At 40.8% G+C, this 21,693-nt stretch overlaps 2 protein-coding genes and 1 long non-coding RNA gene across 4 annotated transcripts; all 3 read right to left on the minus strand.

Annotated features, from left to right (window-relative positions):
- Positions 1-257: 257 nt before the first annotated feature.
- On the minus strand, positions 258-21,566 carry LOC116042449. Its single transcript, XR_004103229.1, has 3 exons — positions 20,045-21,566; positions 4,066-4,070; positions 258-269 (listed from the first exon to the last, which is right to left on the minus strand). It is a non-coding gene; the product is annotated as an uncharacterized LOC116042449 (long non-coding RNA).
- Positions 5,052-11,062, minus strand: LOC116042447 (alcohol dehydrogenase 1-like). Its single transcript, XM_031288601.2, has 9 exons — positions 10,905-11,062; positions 9,724-9,825; positions 8,520-8,661; positions 7,349-7,436; positions 6,582-6,801; positions 6,078-6,338; positions 5,748-5,880; positions 5,483-5,621; positions 5,052-5,377 (listed from the first exon to the last, which is right to left on the minus strand). The coding sequence occupies exons 1-9, from the start codon at positions 10,920-10,922 to the stop codon at positions 5,344-5,346; spliced, it is 1,137 nt and encodes a 378-aa protein (XP_031144461.1). The 5' UTR covers positions 10,923-11,062; the 3' UTR covers positions 5,052-5,343.
- LOC116042446 (alcohol dehydrogenase 1) lies at positions 13,283-17,587 on the minus strand. Of its 2 annotated transcripts, XM_031288600.1 has the most exons (10): positions 17,462-17,587; positions 16,312-16,413; positions 15,722-15,863; positions 15,426-15,513; positions 14,900-15,119; positions 14,486-14,746; positions 14,261-14,393; positions 13,730-13,868; positions 13,534-13,603; positions 13,283-13,468 (listed from the first exon to the last, which is right to left on the minus strand). In XM_031288600.1, the coding sequence occupies exons 1-9, from the start codon at positions 17,477-17,479 to the stop codon at positions 13,570-13,572; spliced, it is 1,137 nt and encodes a 378-aa protein (XP_031144460.1). In that variant the 5' UTR covers positions 17,480-17,587; the 3' UTR covers positions 13,283-13,468; positions 13,534-13,569. The 2 variants fall into 2 exon arrangements, with proteins under 2 accessions (XP_031144460.1, XP_031144459.1); XM_031288599.2 differs by having other exon boundaries at positions 13,283-13,603; positions 17,462-17,586.
- Positions 21,567-21,693: the final 127 nt, after the last annotated feature.

A 21,693-nucleotide genomic window follows, 5' to 3' on the forward strand; every position in this document is an offset into this window, starting at 1 on the left:
TAAACGCTGACCAATCAGAGCAGACTGGGCTTTTTTTCTGGAGGGGGCCTTAAAGAGACACGCTGCTGTCCTTGCATACAAAGTGCAAAATCACATCACACATGCTGTAGTCTATATCCTTCGGGTTCCACTTCCGGGATTGCTCCGGTGCTGCAGGAAATCCGTCGGAAATTCGATGGATTTATGAGGACTATTGTTAACTGCTCCTCAGATCTCTGCAGGGTAAATTGGGACAGCTAGCTAGACTTTCTGTCCAATCGGAGTTTTCTCTCGCACGACTATTTTGCACCGGCTCTGTGCGGAGTTTAGCACCGCCCATGACAATTCTGATTGGTTTAAAGAAATGCCATTAAACCAGAGCACCTTTTCCTCCCATCCCTGAGTGCTATGTGGAGTAGCCAGACCCTCCTTCAGCGCTTTGGAGGAGGGTCTGGCAAAGCGAGGCTACACATGCTCAGTCCTCACAATGCAGAAACCTCACCTCATACCCACTAAAATGGAATGGAATGGAATGGAAATTAACTCCATAACCCCATCTAGCTAAAAGGCATGCTGTCCATTTCAATATTATGTGCCCTCATTGTCCTTGTAAAGGAATCCTTAATATGTTTGCCTCACAGACAGTAGACCGGTCTTCACCACAAGAGAAACAATAGCTTTTTTCAGCTACAGAGCATGCACTAAGCTGTTGGGAAACATGGCCGTTCACGTTTCGCCTAACTCAGTCTGACGTAGCTGAGTACAAGGCGTTGTAGTAATTCTCTCAAGTCTAAGTCTACAGTACATTTTGGAAATGAAACTGCATCACCCAAGCTTGGAGAGTCACGTTTAAAGTGAAAGACATTATGAAATAGACCACACTAAAACCAGCCTTGTTCTCTTTTGCAAGTGTTTCAGCAGGCTAGTTTTACTTTATCTGCAGTGTCTTGAACACGCTTTTTCACAACTTCATCAGGCCTTGATGTTCAAGCTGCTATTGAAAAGAGCCACTCAAAAATCCTCATCGATTAACAACCTTCCAACACTGATGCCATTTAGTTGTTTGTGGTTGTACTACCTTATTATTCATCCGGTCTTGATCAAAGAATATTTCTGAATAATCTTGTTTTGGTTCCTCTGTTTCCTTCACACAGTGTTCTCTGTGTACTGTATGTGTGTGTTCCTTCAGGGGCAGAATCCAGATCAAAGAGGTGTCTGACTGTGTATTGTTCAAATAAAAACACTCGAACACGGAATTGAAGTGTATTTATTGAGCTGAGCAGGGTAAACATAGAATAAGATCATGGTTTCCTGGGCTCCTCTGAATCTAGAACTGAAGGATGACGCAAATGCTAAAAGAAAAAAAATTGGGATTGATTTTTTTGAGGCTTAAAATACATTATTGACTGAATTAGTACTCCTATTTGAAGAAAGAACTCTCGGTGCAAATTATTCTGAAATCCTTTCTCACACGTCTTACCACATCTCAACTTTGTCCTCAACAGAGGGCAGCAGTGACGCACAACGCCTTTAACAGACAAAACCCAAAGAGACACTAAATCATGACGCACGTTAACGTAACAAACAACTTTAAAATGTATCTTAAATCGAGGCTTACAACATGCACGAGATCATGACCATTCGTGATCTTAAAAGGGCAGAGTGAGTCACAATGTTAAGATTCAATACTTTATTGCCATGCAACTAAGTTGCTAGGAATTTGGTGCAGTGTGCTCATTACACAAAAGCATTCATAGCAGGACAGTCCATACCCGTTAAAAAGACATGTAGACACATCTGAGCTTCTTGTTTATGTACTCCACCAGTTTGGGAACACTGTCAACACTCTTGTATCCTGGGAAAAGGATACATGTATGTGTATGTAAATGAGCTCATTAATTAGAGATAGTGATTTAAGATTTAACTTATCAGAACAAGTGTCTACAAGTTATTACAAGTGTACATATGAGAATGTGAGCAGAGCCATTTATCAGTGTAAAATGAGCCCTGAATCAAACTCCTTTAAATGTTATATATATATATATATATATATATATATATATATATATATATATATATATATATATATATATATTTATTTATTTTTTTAAAAGGGTAAGATGTTTGTACATGTGAAAAATATCTACTTCTAGAAATTTGGAAAAACTGAAGAATGATTGTTCTAAATCTACACCTACACATTTTTGTTCAGTGTACAAGTAAATGCTTGTGTAACAACCTGGCTTCAATTCAGAGGCACAAAGCACTCATTGTAGGAAATGCATGACTAGTTTGCTCTGTCCAGTACGTGCTCATTATGTGCCCCTGTATGATAGCTGGGTTCAAACCTTGCATTTTCTTGCGTTAACCTTTAACTTATCTGGATTTTATGTAATGGACCTACACAGACTTGTGAAAATTGGTGAAGTGAACAAAAAGACAAGCCCCTAAATAAGATCTGGTCCTCCCAAATTACCTTCAGAAGTCACATGGAGCACCATTAAACCAATTTTAACAATATGGAAAAAAAAGATGGCGCCACAAGAAACTGGCCAAGAGAGAGGTTACAGTTTTGCAACACTGTGTGACACGAGACGTAAGCCCCCGCTCCTGGGTGAAATACCAACTTTTAGAGTCCTATGACATGTTCAAAAAGAGAACCCAAATGCACAACACCAAGCAGGCAGGATGGTAGAACCAAAGGTGAACTTTCATGCAAAAGCTGGTTGCAGAGAGGAAACAGACAGGCAACTAAACTGAAGGAGCAGGCTGAAGTAAATCAAAGAACAAAGGAAAAAATGTACTGAGAACAAAGATGGCAAGATGAACACAGGGAGAACATCTAACAAGGAATACCAGCGACCAAAACTGACACAAGGGGAGCACAAAGACTAAATACAAAAGGAAAGAACGGAGATAACGAGGGACAGGTGAAACCGATCAGGGCGGGGCGGACAATCATACAGGTGGGAAAAAGGCAGGAAGCGAAGTTATCTGAACTGAGAAAGAGGAGAGTATTTGAAAATACAACAGAAAACTAAGAATAAATGACAAGAACCAAAGAAAACAACCTCAAAGCAGAGCGGGACATGACACACTAGGTTTTCATGGGATTTCTCAAAGGTCCGAGCGTGAGTCACAAATTCATTAGTCTCGCATTGCCAGACCTTCCTCCACTGCGCTGCGGAAGAAGTATTCCGGGATGGGAGAAAAACGTGCTCTGGTTTATTGGCATTTCTTTAAACCAATCACAATCGTCTTGGGTAGTGCTAAGCACCATACGGACCAACGGCTTCTCTGCAAAATAACCTTGGGAAAGAACTTGTTTGGGTGGAACATGTGTACGTTCAAAGATGTACGTTCTGTCATGCAACAGAAAACTCAGATTGGACAGATAGTCTAGCTAGCTGTCTGGATTTACCCTGCAGAGATCTGAGGAGTAGTTAACCATAATCCCTTATAAATCAATCAGAATTTCCGGCGGCACCGGAGCAATCCCGGAAGTGGAACGTTGTGGATATAGACTACAAATGTACCCACTCTGGTCGGGACATTGAGTGAGACTACAGAGTGGTAGTCTCGCATTGCCAGACCTATCTTCACAGTAGAGTCCGGATAGGGCCGAATTTTTCTGCCCGGCCCGCGTCCGACAGAGCCGTGACCGAACCCAGCCCGAGCCCAACAGGCATTAAGAAATTTGTATCAGAGCACGACCTGAGCCCGACACAGTTAATATCTCATTTGTTACTCATACTAATGACACATGTAGGCTACGTTTGTTTGTGTGGAAAGCCCACTTTTATTAAGCAACTGTAGGAAGGCATTTGGAAATATCAACAGATGAGCGCACGTTAATAAGATGTTTAATTTAAAATGTTCAATGCGTTAACCTTTCCTGATTGCTTTTTTTCCGACCGTGGCCAGAAAACCAGGGGAGACTCGTTACCTCCAGGGCCGACGTTATAAAATGAATAACGTCAGGGTTAAAATCCCGTTTCTGGTGAGCAAATGAATGAACTTGGCTTTCAGTCTGGGGTTTATTTCGAACACCGTACACACTGTGTACAAAACTTAAACTTATCCCACCAACTCTGCTCCGGTCGCATCTACACGTCTGCTTCCTCTTTCTCTATCTCTATTCTGCCCACTTTACACACACACTGAGCTCTCTTAAAGGAGCCATAGCACCATTTTACAACAAATGCCTTATCGCGCTGATGTGACCGAACCCGACCCGAATCCAACCACAATTTATAAATATCTGTCCGAACCCGGTCCAGCCCATCGGGTACCATAGAGACCCGTCGGGACCCGTCGTGCTCGGGTCGGGTATGCATGCCTTATTTCACAGCACTGTGGAGTAAGGTCTGGCTACACCACACATACATTATGGGATAGGAGAAAAAAAATGCTCTGGGTTGTTGCATTTCTTTAAACCAATCATATTCGTCTTGGCTCCTGACACAGCGATGGTGGCACTGCAAAATGGTCTCGGGAAGGAACTTGTTTTGGTGGAATATTTGCACCCTGTAAAAGAAAACACCACATACAGTATTAAATGAAGTTAACTGTTCAAGACATACAGTAACGTGAGTTATTTAAATTAGCAGGATACATGGTTAAATCTAATTTGCTCTTACTAGTGTATCGACGTGTGTATTTCATCCATAGTAATACAATCATTCCCCAAAAGGACCAAATGTTCTTCGAAAATTGACATTTCCAGCGTGAAGCTTGCTAGCTCGAAGTTTGTTGTTATTTCCCCAAGCAAAGGAAGTTTGACAATGACAACACACAGAGATCGGACGGTGAAGGACATCGTGCAGTTATCCTGAAAATGTACTTCCGTGGATCCAGACTAACAGAGTGGTGACCGACAGACAGAGAGAGGTCAGCTGCATGAGAGCCAAAGAAGCACATTTAAAAAATTATTTTATCAGCAATTGGATAAAAAGAAAAATCCCCAGAAAGCCCTTTTGTCACACTACACACAATGCAATACACACTTGAGTAATAAGATAATTTGGACACCAATGACATACAACAAAACAAAATCACAAGGAAGCCACAGACCCATTTGTTTAGACCATTTATTTAGCTTTATAAACGCACGTTTAGCTTTTTCCATATGCGAACACTACAGATCCCACATAATCCATGGAACACTATTGAGTATTCAAAGTCAGTCATGTATAGCATGCATCATTTGAAATTCCTCTTCATTGTGTGCAATGTATTATCTGTCATATGTTGAGACTTTGTTGAATTATTTAATTACTTTAGTGTATTATATGATCCCCATTCACTGTGCCTTTAAGCACAGCTAATCCTCCTGGGGTCCACGGACTTTGGACCACAATGTTCTTATTGTGGAGAAACATGCAGGACCGTCCGGATGCTGTGGAACAAGACAAATGAGCAGTCGTGCAACTGTTTGCACTGCATTTATCTGTGTTGTAGTTGAGTCATGAATGGTGGAGAAAGTATAGGAGTGTAAGTCTACCATTTGCCTTGCTTCATCAGTTCAATAGCATCATTGACTTGGTCCAAAGTCATGTTGTGAGTGATGAACTCATCCACCTTCACCTTCTTGTCCAGGTAGGCTTCAACCAGCTGAGGAACACCATACTTACCCTTAAAGCCTAAGCCATAAAATAAGAGCATAGAGTCATATGCAGAATACAGATAGAGAGTTGCAGAACATAAGCGCACAGCCATGTAGTTACCAGAGATTCATTTGTCAGTGGTAATGGTCACATTTGTCTCACCTCCAAACACAGAGCCCTTCCATGTGCGTCCAGCGATGAGCTGAATGGGTCGGGTAGAACAGTCTTCTAAGTTCGTCCAGCCAACAATCACGCTGACACCCCAACCTTGAACACAGGACTCCAAGGCACTGCGCTAGATGGAGAAACAGCACAAGGCTTGTAACCAGAAGGGTGCTGGTCCAAATCTCTGGATTAGCTGAGGAGATGTGGGCTGGGTAACCTAACTACTGCTTAAAAAGAGTAAGTGAGCTCAGGTGACTTTGATTGGTATAAAGCTAGGTAACACCTTTGGACTATATTCCTGAACCAGATTAAATCGAATCTCCCTACCATGACTCCCACATTCCCAACACATTCCAGAGAGAAGTCCACTCCTCCATTGGTCATCTCAGACAGCACTTGGCTGATGGGTTTACTGTGATCCTTGGGGTTCACAAAGTCAGTCGCACCAAACACCTTGGCCTTCTCAAACTTCTCTGGATTGATGTCAACAGCGATAATCTTCTTGGCTCCTGCAGCCTTGCAGCCCATGACTGCAGCCAAACCCACAGCTCCAAGGCCAAACACAGCACATGTGGAGCCCGGTTCCACCTAGAGTACAACAGACTTTGGTCAACACGGCCCTTTCGATTGACTTTTTAATGCTCCATACAGTAATAACCAATGGGAAGGTTTTCTGTCCCGTAATGAAAGATCGGTTACTCTTTTAGAGGCTTTCCAATCTGACAAGAATTTGAATTGAAAAGTCTTTTATGTCATAAAAACACAAAATGCTTCATTCCATTGTTGCAATCTAAAATAATGATGTAAGCTTTCTGCAACAGTCAAACACACCTTAGCAGTATTAACCGCAGCTCCATATCCTGTGCAGACCCCACATCCAAGGAGACAGACTTTGTCCAGAGGGGCAGTGGGGTCGATCTTCGCCACAGCCATCTGGTTAACCACAGTGTACTCAGAGAAGGTACTGGTTCCCGCAAACTGCAGAATCTTCTTCCCCTTACAGGTAAGCCTGTAGTTTGATGATGCCATCACATCATGACCAGTAGCAGCCCTGAATAGAGAATAAATAAATAAAAGGAGTTAGGAGTGCTCCTGTCCCATTAGAGGGTGCAACTACTATTTGTTAAAGTGAGCAATACGCCAAAAAATGAAAAAGAAAAAAGACCCAACACGTGAATAGAGATTGTATTATAATGGATAAACTTAAGACTCAATGTTTGCATTGCTCCTGTTCTTTTAGAGAGTGCAACAAATATTTGTAAAAATAAAAAAAAGATTCTTTTGATGTAGAAATCCTAAAACAAAATGTGAGTGCTGCTTTTGTCCTATTAGAGGGCTTACTGAATAATATGCTTAAAATGAAGAAAAAAAAAACAAGCCAACAAACAAGGATCTGAACTATCTGTCTCCTAAAGTTGCTAAACCGATGTGGAGATGTTGAATAAAATGTTTGTCTATAACTGTATGAACACACCCAAGAAGAATGAAATGAAAACTAGAGAATGAAGAGCAAATGAAGGGATGATGAGTGCTTATTGAGCTCACCATCCAGAACACATTCTAAATTAAAAGAGATGGGAAGACAAAGAAGAACTCACCATCCTTTCTCACACTGGTTGGTCTTTGGACTCTTACAGAAGCGACATTCTCCACACTGGGAGATGAATAAAGGGATAACCTTGTCTCCTGAAAGACAAAAACAATGTTGCAATGTGACATTAATCGAAGGCCAACATTTAGAATGGTGTAAAAAGAAATATTGGTTAAATGGCACACATAGGCTTCAGTTTACATCCCTCATACACTTCATTACATCAATTAATACCAAATTCTTTTTTGTGCATTTCTGTTAACTAGTGCAGTGCCCATTTGGGGCGTGTGCCTTTTCGGAATGGGCCAATTGCTTGGTTCTGAGGATTTATTTCCCACAACTTTAAATATAAGCGCGGTTCAAACAGGCGCGGCTCATCTAGAGATTTGGCGTGTCCCCTTTTTTTTCGTCTAGCTGTCACACATCCAGGTAGCGATGTGGCCCGGGCGGAGGAAGAAGGCAGCCCAGGTCAGAGGCTACAGCATGCAGAACGGCCGGAGATATGTGTGCTGCTGGCAACAAAATAATGTGCTGGAGAGCCCAAGAGCCTGAGCGTTCATCTAATGCGTTTGTGTACAATTAATTTCATCATTTGCATGTAGGGTAGACAACAATCAGTTTTTGGCGCATGATCAGTTTGTGACACGACACCTGTCACCCACTGCGAAGACATGCTTGGGCAACCCGTTGTCGTTCCCAATTCGTCAAATACTAACGCTTGGTCAGTGGCTCTCAGCGTCAGATACTGCACCCTTTAGCGTCTATATGGGATGCATCAGGCAGAGCAGCAGCTCAACCGTAGCGCTGTAAGATAACCTACTATGAAGAGCGACGGTAGCAAGTTTGAAAGACTGAAAATCCACTTAAGGAGGTAGGTCGGGATGGTGGATGGGTCAAACAACACCTGCAGCCCTATGCTGCGTGTCATTTCCTCTCTCTCTCACCCCCTTTTCCTGTCTACAGCTGTCCTGTCTAGAAATGACCAAAAAAATTATCTTTCAAAAGAACAAAGGCCAACCGTATTGGTCACAGTATTTACACAAAGCTTAGCTAAGTTAAACATGTCCCAGCTCCGTACTCAACAGACAGTAATGAAACAAATCAATCATCTCATCCCACTCTTGGAAAGAAAAGCAAATAACCATCTATTCCAAAATGTTGTAACATTTGAAACTGACCTGGCTGAAATTCAGTGACTCCAGAACCGACGCTCTCTACGATGCCGGCTGCCTCATGCCCGAGGACTACAGGGAAGCCGTCTTTAGACATACTCTCCAAAAGGTGGTGCAGGTCCGTATGGCACACAGCAGTCGCCACAACCTGCACCAAAGACAGGAACCAAATAATAAAAAAACCCCCACAAAGACAAGTAAGGGGCCAATCTAATCAGAGTGGTCACTCTCAGTGGGTTCAACATTTCTAGCAACACTTGCCTTGTCATATGTTTCAGGACAACAACATTAACAAATACACAGACCCAGTCATTGGTTAACACATTCTCCACCCTGGAGTCAATCCTCATAGACCCCCATGTTAGGCCCGTGAGAGGTGGAACCTGAATGCATCAGAGCAGGCCAGAGCAGGTCATTGACACCATTCAGAGTGCAAGGGATCCACCCGCTCTCTTTAAAGTGGAAAGTGGTAGGTTTTTGAGGAGTGGTGCGAACATAGGGATACCATCCCTTTTCAGTGTTCTGTGGTGGACCTGCTGTGTTTCAGCAGTACCTGATCGATAAAAGGAAGGCTTTTTCGACAATTAAGGTGTACTTAGCTGCTGTCTCAGCTTGTCATGTGGGTTTTGGGGATAAGCCGGCGGGGCAACATCCCTTAGTTTGTCGTTTTATGAAAGGGGCGTGTTGGACGCCCTCTCTTATCACCTGTTTGAGCCTATGGAGACAGTAGGGATGAAGTTTGTCTCTCTTCAAACAGCTTTGCTCTTGGCTTTAACCACTGTAAAGCGCGTAAGTGACTTACAGGCTTGGTCTATTCGCCCTACCTGTCTGCAGTTTGCCCCAGGGCTCTCTAAAGTCTGTTTGCGGCCCAACCCAGCCTTTGTGCCTAAGGTGGTGGAGTCAGGAATGACGTTCGTCTCTCTTAAAACAGCTTTGCTCTTGGCTTTAACCACTGCAAAGAGCCAACCTGTTGTCTTAGATTCTGATGTTTTAGATTCTATTCAGATTTTGTTCCACTGATGTTATTTTTCTTTCTACGGTACATTTTTATATAGGCTTATATATCTGGGAGAGTTGGAGGAAGCCTGAGATCTAAGAACTCCATTGCCAACAACTGCTTCATTGTAATTGTTGTGTACATGACAATGAACTTACTAGAACTTGAACTGTGTGTGTATACGTGTGTGTTCTGATAGTAGACGTCTCTCACCTTGATGCGGACCTCGTTGGCTTGGGGCGGGGCTACCTCAATCTCCTCAATCACCAAAGGCTTGTTGGGCTCCCACGCCACTGCTGCCTTGCACTTGATGACCTACAGGGTATTGACACGCCATGGGATTTTTCAGCATGAGATATGACAAATACTACTGGGGACTGTTAAACCATATTAAGAAGGGTTTCCAAAAAGAGCCACAGTGCCACAACCTTTAATATACTCAATCCATTGCTCTGAGTGAAGACTGAGATAGGTAAAGCAACATATTGTCAGCTTCTAACATTTACTGTAAAGGGCAACATGCTATATTAACAAGACCAGGGAGAATGTTGCAATCCTTTGTGCTATAAGTCAAGGCTATAATGTATTACTTTATTACTTATTTATGTTAACAGCAAGTGGTTTCAATCTCTCTGATACAGCCTATAGCCTCCTGGTAAAAGCAAACATGATAAGCAACAGTCTAAAGTCCACGTGAGTTATATATTTTTATCAGTAAAACTGAATGTAGGGTAAGCAAGTAAACCACTGAGTAAATCAGTTGTTTCAGATTTGATAAATCAAGTGGTTCCTCTTGAATTCAGGAGTAGTCCACGTATTCGTAAGTATTTATTTAATCCACTGTGGAAAGTTGATCGGCTTTATTATCCCCTTAGCTTTGCCAATATCAACAGTTACATAAAACAGATTGGATAGTTTCAAACTGTGTGTGCCAGGTCAAATCAGGAAATGAGATATTTCACTCAGACAGAGGTGAGTGACAGAGATAGAAAGTAAGAGACAGAAAGACAGGGTATTTTAAGGTTAAACAACCACAAAACGTAGCCATTACATATGATATGTAACATATGATATGCAGAAAATACTGCACAGGAAAGCATTGAAATGCTTATTTATAGTGTTGTGACCCAGCCACACTCCAACTACTGAATCAGCCTCATACTGTGTATTTATGCAATAAATTATAACTATTTTAATGAGATACTTGTTTAATTGCTTTTGGATGGTTTGTTTCATTATTGTGTAGAGCACCCCACTTGTTAGTGTTAGTGTGCATTTACACAGGTTTGTCAAACATATCATGTGACATAGGAAATATGCATGCACATATTCCAAAAAAGAAGAAAAAAAAACACCACATAAATATGAGCACTCCCATATTAGGTTACACTTACCTTACCAGCTGTGGCCATTGTTGCTGCCAAGATAGGAGTAATCAAGCGAGTAAGGAGTGCAGCTGCACAACAGGAGGGAGGAGGAGACCACAAGAGACTCTGGCCTCAAGATATACACTGTAGGCTGTAGTGGAAGTATACAACAGTTTGACATTCAGATGTGCAGATACTTGGTGTGCAATAAACAAGCACCAACCACCACAACTGTAATCTTTATTTATTTTTTATTTACCACCAGGCTTTAAGGGTCCGTGTACTTGGTGGCCAACGGATTTTCGTTTAGAAAGGAAAAAAACAAAAACGAAAAACGGCCAGTTTCCCAATTACCATTAGTAAATAGGAAAACAAAAAACGGAAAACAACCCATTATTCGTTTTTTGTTTTGATATTAGAAAACGAAAAACAATCTCGTTATCCGATTGTCTTTGATGTATTTGTAGATGGAACTCGGAAATTAAAATACGTGTGTATAAGTCGTATTCCTTAATTTTGCATTGGTATTTTTTCGTGACCCGGAAGTTACTCCCGCCACACCAAGACCTGCCCTTCAATAGCATTTATTGGCCAGTACCGCCTGTAAGATCCGTTCTGTGCATGCGCATAATTAACTAACAATGTCCATGTGCGATTTACAGTCTATGTTTGTACCATGTGTCAACCATGGATGTATTAAGAGAACACATTAACACTTTACGACCAAACATTACAACTTTTTTATTAAATCTTTTTTTTATTAAATCTTTATTATACAATAGTCATAGCTACAAACATTCGAAACTTGTCACTGATCCAAAACCGTGTAGCGACATCGTTGTTGTGTTTACGTTAATGTTTTTACCTTTAATACTTCGTCTTGACTAATAACCATAGACTGTCTATTATTAATGCGATGAAGTGTAAACGTACATTAGTGTCCTTTTGAAGATGGGATGACAGCTCTCCCAGCCACCATTGCTGTACACCACTATAGTAGCTATATGCCAACGGCAGTAAACACTATAGTAGCTACATGCTAACGGTCATCTTAGCTGGCAATGTTGTTAAATTCTCCCCAATTCCGGGTCACATTCCTGCTGAAACATGTCCGATTGTGTAGTGTTTGGTTCAGAAGCCTTTATCTGTGATTTTTGACGTTAGAAAGTGCTGCTTCGTTCCACTACAATCTAACGTTAGCATACTCATAGCTAACTATTGTAGCTGCATGCTAACGCGACATAGCGGAGCATATAGCTAGCTATTTACGTATGTAGCAGGACTTTGTACCGTAAAAATCACCAATAAAGGCTTCTAAACCAAATACTAAACAAATACAAATACAGTAAAGTGACCGGAATTAGGGGTGAAATGTCCAGCATTGAGCTACATAATAGTTTGCTAGGAGTTAGCTGGTCTCTCACAGAGATCTCATTTGTAGCCCTGTTTTTACCTGATACTTTCATAAAAGTACAAACACATGAAGTGAGAGGTATACACATGCTTAAACTTTATTAAAAGCATGATTAACCTGAAGCAGGACGGAGTCATGACTTAAAACACCAAAGCAAGGCTTCTAGCTCAGGCTAGCTAGCGTTAGCAAATTACCTTCAAAGTTGCAAAGAAATGATGAAACGTAAAATTTGAAGCCTTTATTTAATTTGCTACATGGTGTTGTACTGGATGGCCAGACGACGCTCCGTATATCATTAACAGATACTTTAGGCAACTCCAGCAAACACCTTGTAAACTTCATCTTTGCCATCATAACGGTCTACTGTCACGGTCTAATGTTTTCTTCCGGTAACCGGGAATGTCCAAACATCCTTACGCCAATGCGTGCATAGAGCTGTGAAGTTTGCCGGTGTTCGCGCAAGCGTAGAACTGATCAGGCAGTGCACAGAACGGATTTTACAGGCGGTACGGATCGGGTACTGACAAAGGAATAAGATTCATACACACGTATTTTAATTTCCGAGTTCCATCTACAAATACATCAAAGAAAATCGGATAACGAGATTGTTTTTCGTTTTCCGTTTTTTAATATCAAAACAAAAAACGAATAATGGGTTGTTTTCCGTTTTTTTGTTTTCCTATTTACTAATGGTAATTGGGAAACTGGCTGTTTTTCGTTTTTGTTTTTTTCCTTTTAAAACGAAAATCCGTTGGCCGCCAAGTACACGGACCCTATAATTAGATAAAGATTTATTAACTTCTTAAAAGAAAAGTTGGGGAACAGGCTTTAAAGGAATAGTTCAACATATTGGGAAATATGCTAGTCCACTTTCTTGCTGAGTTACATAAGATCAAAACCATTCCTGTTTGTACAGCAAATATGTAGCTGCATAGCATAAAGACTGCTAGCCTGACTCTGCCAAACATACATTTCTCAATTTTTTTTTTCCCCTCAAAAGGAGAACACAGGACAAATAGCTGTAGCAGACAAAAAATACAATTTGATTACAGTTGGACTTTAATACAGTTAAAACATTGCTCATGATTCTCACAAACTGCGCGTAATCCACTGTATAGTGTTGCGTGTTCACGGTCAGGCATGTTTAGTGTTCGTAATTTGATATATCGCTATATTATGTGCATTATATTGTGTGTATGAATATTGCATTGGGATTCAGTTCAGCGTAGCTTTAGGTCATTAAATGATTTTTGTGTCATTGAAAGCAACACAATGTTGTTATTGTGGAGAAACGCTCAGGACTGTCCGGATGCTGTGGAGAAAAAACAAAACAGAAATTAGAGGACTTGCACGGATTATTGTTTCATCTGTAATAACCAGCTGTGATGCTGGTTATTACATCTTGAATGGTGAAGCAAGTATAGGCTTGTAAATGTACCATTCGCCATGCTTCATCAGTTCAATGGCATCATTGACCTGGGCCAAAGTCATGTTGTGAGTGACGAACTCATCCAACTTCACCTTCTTGTCCAGGTAGGCTTTAACCATCTGAGGCACGCCATCCTTACTCTTAAATCCTGAGCCACAGAGAACACACATTATCAAATAAGAGCAAATAAAATAATACCGGTTGAACTATTGCAGAGATCAAGCCTACAGCCTTTTGGTTACTGTCACGGCACAGGTTGTGGTGGTAAAATGAGGGGATTTAATTACTACTGAGCCTCATGGCTGTACCAGCCACTAACGGGCCATACATACGAGAAATGCCTTTGGTTTTCAGTCAACAAGAAAAAAGGATGCAAGCCTTACCCGAAACCCATATGAGGTTGACTGACTTTTGCGGTATTATTACAATTAAGATCTCCCCTCTTGAAATTGACAACCAATCAAAAATGACAACCTGTGACAGTTATAGTAGTGCCATTAGTTACTGGGGATGGCTATATATGATTGACATGCGTCATACCTCCAAACAGGGAGCCCTTCCATGTGCGTCCAGCGATGAGCTGAATGGGTCGGGTAGCAACGTCGTACAAGTCCGTCCAGCCAACCAGCACACTGACACCCCAACCTTTCACACAGGACTCCAAGGCACTGCGCTAGATGGAGAAACAGCACAAACTCAGTGGGCTTGTAACCACAGGGTTTCAAATCTGCAGCTCAGATAAAGTGTGCATTAATAGTTATTCACCATGACTCCCACATTCCCAACACATTCCAGAGAGAAGTCCACTCCTCCGTTAGTCATCTTAGACAGCACTTGGCTGATGGGTTTGCTGTGATCCTTGGGGTTCAGGAAGTCTGTCGCTCCAAACACCTTGGCCTTCTCAAACTTCTCTGGATTGATGTCAACAGCGATAATCTTCTTGGCTCCTGCAGCCTTGCAGCCCATGACTGCAGCCAAACCCACAGCTCCAAGGCCAAACACAGCACATGTGGAGCCCGGTTCCACCTAGAGTACAACAGACTTTGGTTAACGTGGCTCTTTAGGTTGGACTTCTTAATTCTTAAAACATGTATTCCTCCTTACTGTGGTGTGTACTGTGGTGCCACTGGCAGTTGGTATGTTTTCTTTTCAATGATGTTTAACATGACATATACACACCTTAGCAGTATTAACCGCGGCTCCATATCCTGTGCAGACCCCACATCCAAGGAGACAGACTTTGTCCAGAGGGGCAGTGGGGTCGATTTTCGCCACAGCCATCTGGTTAACCACAGTGTACTCAGAGAAGGTACTAGTTCCCATAAACTGCAGAATCTTCTTCCCCTTACAGGTAAACCTGGATTCTGCTGATGCCATCACATCATAACGATCAGCAGCCCTGAATAGAGAATTTATTGAAATGAAAATACAAGTTCAGACTCAAGTTTTCCCATTGCTCGTGTTCTATTAGAGGGTCTTTGGTTTTCCATTTTTAGCAATATGCCAAAAAATGAAAAACCAAAGACCCAAACAATCTGTTCTGTGTCATCGTCAGACACCACCTAAAGTCGCTCCACTGACATAGTGAGCACTATGACATAGATGGAGACATAGTGCATTAAATGTTAATGAGCCCTGAAATGGGTCTATGAACCTATGAACACATTCTAAATTAAAAGAGATGGGAATACAAAGAAAAACTCACCATCCTTTCTCACACTGGTTGGTTTTGGGACTTTTACAGAAGCGACATTCTCTACACTGGTAGATGAATAGAGGAATCACCTTGTCTCCTGAAATTCAAAGACAATGTTGCCATGCCAAGGAATTATAGGCCAACGTACAAAACAACAAATCAAATGTAAAACAGGTTTGCCGGGATGAATGGCACAAATATGCATTGCTGTACCCATTGGCTGTTACTCATATTGCTGCCACAAAGTTTGACACATTAGCTGTTAGACAAATTAGGATTTGTTGAGGTTGTAAGCTTTAACTGACCTGGTTGAAATTCAATGACTCCAGGCCCGACGCTCTCTACGATGCCAGCTCCCTCATGGCCAAGGACTGCTGGGAAACCATCTTTATGCATACCTTCAAACAGATGATACAGGTCCGTGTGGCACACTCCAGTTGCAACAATCTGTGCCGAAGACAAGCATACAATGAAAACACTGATGCTCGATTCTTTGGAACCGTTGGGTATTTGTCTTTTAAAGTTGCATTCCCAATTAAATTCATAGCAAAGCAACTGTAACTGCTCTAAGCTCTAGGAAAACCCATTACTTAACTTAAAACCTTTGACTTTAGTAAGTACTTGTATACATTTACTTTTATGGTTCTGGCTATTAAAGTTGTCTGACCAAAAAAAAAAAAAAAAAAGCACTTAAAGTGAAGTTTTAGTGCTGTACCAGGTATGAACACAAGTGGAGCTCCATCCTTCACTCCCTCCACTGCACATCCAGATGAAGACTTTAGTTTTATGATGTCACTAAAGGATTTACCGTTAGTGAAGTCCTAAAAAACTTCAGTAATGCAGCAAGACATCCCTGTGTGTGTACATGCAAGTCTTGAAAGTGGATGTCTCTCACCTTGATGCGGACCTCGTTGGCTTGGGGCGGGGCTACCTCAATCTCCTCAATCACCAAAGGCTTGTTGGGCTCCCACGCCACTGCTGCCTTGCACTTGATTACCTAAAGGGCATTGACTCCAGCATTACATACTCACATTAATGGGTGCTACCACAGTTAAAATATACTAGGATGCTTCCGGAAAGGTTTAATGGCAGTTTCAGGAAACCCTTCAAACTCTGCATTTTACTATGCCAAGTAGAGACATAGATGAAATGTTACTATCCTCTGTACAATGATTCAAGGCCAACAATCATCTAGAGGCGCCATATTAAGTTATAGCTCATGCTACCATGCAAATGATCATCATAGCAAACATGGGTGCAGTGGTTTCTCGGAAACAGCGGCTCCGGAAAAAAGCAAACATCACATAAAAAGCAACAGTTGAAAGTCCACACAAGTTGTTTGGCAAACATGCATTTTATTAGAAAAGTATAATTAATTGTTGGCAAAATGACGAATGAGAAAAGCATATTTACTATCCCTGAGTAAATCTGTTGTTGCCACACTTGATAAATTACGGTTCTTTGGTCATTATTTTAATTCCATTGTGCAGCTGCAGAAAATTCTTGGTCTTCTACCATGATCTTTTTTGGCTTACTACCCCCTCATCTTTGCCAATATCCAGTTAAGCAAAACTGTCTGGAGAGTTTCAAACTATGTGCCAAGGTCGTGCAATATTTCACTGAGGCAGAGGGGACAAAAGGACAAAGAGAATTGTATTTTATTATACATTGTTTATTGCAGTAAAAATAACAATTCTAAGTCAATTTGAGTGAAATAAACATGCATGTGCAAAGAGAACTACATTAACACTTCACATGCTAGCACCGAAAGACATCGACAGGCATCAAATGGCATATTCCACCCATCCACATTATGAAAACATTACCTATGAGTCTCATAATATGGAGAGCCTTGGTAGCAGAGTGGTTACAGCACATGCCACATTAACACAACGTCCCGGGTTAGATTCCAGCCTCGGGGACCTTTGTTGCATGTCATACCCTTCTCTGTCCCCACATTTTCAGTCACTGTACACTGTGAAATGAAGTCAAATGCCAAAAAGAAAGAAACAAAAGAGTACTCCCATATTTAAATATGTACCTACCTTACCAACTGTGGCCATTTTGAGTGTCAGAAAGTGAGGAAGGAGTTGAAGAATAATCTGCTGCAGAGTGAGGATGAGAGAGACCTTGGATTGGAGGTTTAAATACTGCTGCAATGAAAATATTCAGATGGGCAGGGACTGATGTTACGTGGAGTCAGTGGTAGTAAAAAGAAAAAAAGGGCCACATGTGCAGAGGCTGTATAAAAATGACTTGGCACAAACAAGCAGCGACCAGCAGCGACAAGCAGATTAATGCCTGTAAATCATGCAAATACCCTTTTTAAGATGACATTTTCTTGATAAAAACAATTTTCTAAACTTTCAAAAGATTATCACATTACTTAGATAAAGTCCCACTCACCTACTCCCACTCTGTACTTTAAGTTATGATTATAATTTAATTGTTAGTGAAGGTTATCAATGGAATGAGGCAGTATAGTTAGCAGTCCAACTGCAATCCATCAATTATAAAGATCCTCTATTGATGCTATGGACCTTTTTCACAGCAGACATTTTTGACTTGTCATAGTAGGAAAAGCACAGCTGAAATTGATAACCTTAATGATGACTCAATTCCATCAAGTGTCCCAGTAAGCTATTTCAGTGAGTCAGCATGCACAATACCAGGGCCTCTCCTAAGTGGAATGCAGCCATCATTAATGGTTTTGAATACACCTGTTCTTTTCCTACTATGACGTGTCAACATGTCTGCTGTGAAAAAGGTCAATTGGTCTCCCATCAGAAAGGCTAGGATTAAATGAGAGATAATATGCTAGCTTGTTAGCCTTCACTAGCTTGGTAGCTTTAAGCCAGGCTTCATTTGGCCTGCCTCAGCTCCACCTATTAGCCCATATTTGGATTAGCTGGGAGCAGGAAAAGTCAGGCACTGCCAACATGGCCACCGGGAGCTGGCAACTTTCATCTTCATTCTGGCTCTTCAGAAACCTATGGGTGAGCGGAGACTACATACATATAATGTCTGAAAAATCCCACTGTTAATATACTGTATGTACATTCTGTTTTAATGGAAACGCCTTCTATAGGTATTCATCAGTTACAAGATTTTTGTACACCAATCTGAATGGTGGCCAGAGAAAAAAGAAGAGATAAGACAATATGGGATGTCTGTTAAAGATGAGTCTTAACAAAACTGAAGGCAACTCAAAACAGCTTTCGTTTTTATTGTTTTAATGATCTACTGATATCGACATGGGTGACACTATACATGTTAATAACTTGCTGATACGTTGCAAATACAGGTGTGCATTTTCTATGATCAAATGCATGGCAATTAGTCAACACAGAACACATCAAGTATTATTAAAAACAAAGTAGTAAAAGAAGTCAAACAAGACTGTAAAAGATGAAGAATCCAAGGTATGCCACTTACTATGATCACAATTCTTAGAAAATCATTTGCTTCAAAAGGCACTATATCAGAAAATAATTATCTCTGACGTGTGGTAACTTGCACTCAAAAGAAATGATTGCCTCTATTAATGGCACGCTTGATCGCTTTCAACAAAAGCTGCCAGTAATAGTGATAACCATTGTTCCCAGGTTACTCAATAGTAAACAAAATATTCTGAATAGCTCCTTTTCAATGAAACAATATAAACGTTGTACAAAATTATTGGGACCATCTTACACTAACAAAGCTCACAGGTTTTCCTGCCTTTGTGCAGCTGTTTTTCAAGAGCAGGTGGTTTAATGGTTCCGATTGTTAGCAGAACATCAGGCCATATGGTCTTTGGGTTTTACATGAGTCTAATTTTACAGTATATTATAAAATGCCCGAAATGCCTGTTTTTACTATCATTTGATGACTTTCCTGCGTGCAAACTTAAAAATACATAGAGAGCCATTCTGTATCTATAAGAGTAACACTGTAACTCTTAGCTTCCAAGATTTAGGTTGATATTTTCTCCATTGTCGAAGAAACTAAATAACACAACCACCATTTACACAAACAAATAAACACTAATATGAGAAAAAAAAAACCTTCCCAGAGCCCAGACAGACATGGTAATTATCTCTGGAACGAAGATGTTTATGTCAACGTGTAAAACATGTCACACCTAGCAAAATAGTTTATATCATTGAGCACCACTGGCTGTGGTGCAGAGCAGCTTCAATGTCTAATTTTTAATGTACATGCATTATTATGAGGAATGGGTGGTCACTGTGTCAGTGTGCATACATGCAAGTGTGACTGTATGCATTTGGGATTTCTTTGTACAGCTGCCTTCCTTTTAGGAGTGGTATTGTCCCAAAGGTCAGTTGCACGATGTAAAAGATAAACCAAGAGTTCAAAAAGACAGGTGTGTACATGGAAGAAAAGCAAGGTAAAAGTGCAGTAACGTACGTAAATTAATACCCAAAACCATGCAAGCACACACACCCATCCCTCAGTCACACACTGATTGAAAATATGACTTTTTAGGGGGCTTTCACACCTGAAAGTCCGAACCAAGGTCCAGACCAAGGTTCATGTTTTTTTGCATTTGATCCGGTAAGTTTTGATTTCACGCTGCAGTTATGCAAGCACACTAAAGATCTATACGTAACAAAACTACGTCCTACGACTGCTGCTCTCCCCTACTGCTGCGGCTTTTTTTGTTTTGTTGCGATGTTCAGAAGCAAGACATGGGAACTTTCTTTCTGCAGCATTTATTCAGACATTTACTACCACTTAACAAGTAAACTGCTGATGTATTCTAAGCTCTGATAGCAGAGAGCTAAGCTATTCCTTAAAAAGGAGCTTCCACGGTCTTATAACACAATGATAGCCTGCCAGTTTCCTGAATTTGGTCCGAACCATCCAAAAAATGCTTTCACCCTAAACGAACCAGACCATGGTTCGGTCAGTGTGTCAGTTTGATCCGGATACCACTTTTGGTCGGACCAAATTTCGGCCGTTTGGTCCGGACCGTGGTCCGGGGAAGGTTTCACACCTGTAATTTTGGTTCGGATCAAACTGAAAAGTCCAAAGGTCCGGACCAGACGAGGCAGGTGTGAAAGTCCCCTAAGTCACAGCACAAAGATAGCACTTTGTTTTACAAGGCATTAAAACAACGTAGAGCAATAAGCACCTAAGCGATAGGGTTGAAATGAAGGATATTACAATCAGCGGTGAATCACATCCAGACTAGACTTAATAGTTTAGATGTTCTTCTGTCTTGCCTGGAGATATAATTATCTAAATATAACCTCCTGCACCTCCCAGAGTGACTAAAAACTAGAGCTTTGATAAACTGAACCAGTATAGTATATTGGGCAGATATTGGTCTTTGAATAAAAAAAGTAAGACTAATTTGACAGTCACAAGTTTGTGGGTCATATTAAACTTCATGATTGAGGTCATCTGTAATACATTAAACTGTACAAATACACACCAAGTTGATCAAGTAAAAAAATAAACATACAATAACACTGAAGGATGCCAGTGATGGTGACATGTATCATAGCTGTGTGAACGAGCGGCCAGCCAAATCCATGTGTAACGGACAATTAGGGTTTAAAATTCCCCATTCAAGTTTCAAAAGACATTTCTTTGCATTCCTTTTCAGTAGCTGTGATTTACTATTCGACTGACTTACAGTGTTGCTTCCTTAAAGCTATAGTGCGTAGTTTCTGCTGCCCCCATGAGGAATTCCAAGTAATGACAACAACACTGTCGGCGCGTCCACGTGATACAAACCTTCTGTGACCGTGCACCGCCCCCTCCCCCCACCCACCCCACAATTAGCTTTGTAGCAACTCATTTGGCAATGGCTTGAATGTAACAGACGTTCATCAATATCAAAAAGTTACGCACTAAAGCTTAAAGTTATCACACTGTATATGAAAACTGGTATTTTTATTAGTCAGTAAAATACAATTTCTTTTAATAGTTTAACCACTGACAGGCGATAGATACACTCTATTGTATCCTTTTAAGAGCTTTTTGTACTTTTAAAATTATATTCCATGTGTGTGTTTGGTGTAGTGCTTATTTATTTAAGCTTTATTTAATTATGTACTTGAATGTTTTCACTGGAAAATGCTAAATAGAATTTGTTGCAATGTCAATGGAGATGCAATCAAATTATGCAAATTGATAATTCTGTAATTGATAATTTAAAATTGTCAAGGTATGACAAAAAACTTTAAGCCTGTCGTTTAAGAAAAAAAAATCACTTATAAATTTAAATAGTAGGCTAAATGAACTTGTTTGGATAAAATTGATAATT

This window comes from Sander lucioperca, chromosome 18, assembly GCF_008315115.2.
Source record: "Sander lucioperca isolate FBNREF2018 chromosome 18, SLUC_FBN_1.2, whole genome shotgun sequence".
NCBI classification, from domain to species: domain Eukaryota; kingdom Metazoa; phylum Chordata; class Actinopteri; order Perciformes; family Percidae; genus Sander; species Sander lucioperca.

What these genes read in the sequence shown, in the direction of transcription:
- LOC116042447 (XM_031288601.2), bottom strand. An exon ending in AGTCACTGAATTTCAGCCAG is followed by an intron (nt 7,437 to 8,519) that starts GTCAGTTTCAAA and finishes TTTGTCTTTCAG; the next exon opens with GAGACAAGGTTATCCCTTTA. An exon ending in CTGATGAAGCAAGGCAAATG is followed by an intron (nt 5,378 to 5,482) that starts GTAGACTTACAC and finishes CTTGTTCCACAG; the next exon opens with CATCCGGACGGTCCTGCATG.
- LOC116042446 (XM_031288600.1), bottom strand. An exon ending in CCAACGAGGTCCGCATCAAG is followed by an intron (nt 15,864 to 16,311) that starts GTGAGAGACATC and finishes TCTTCGGCACAG; the next exon opens with ATTGTTGCAACTGGAGTGTG. An exon ending in AACCAGTGTGAGAAAGGATG is followed by an intron (nt 15,120 to 15,425) that starts GTGAGTTTTTCT and finishes TTCTCTATTCAG; the next exon opens with GGCTGCTGATCGTTATGATG.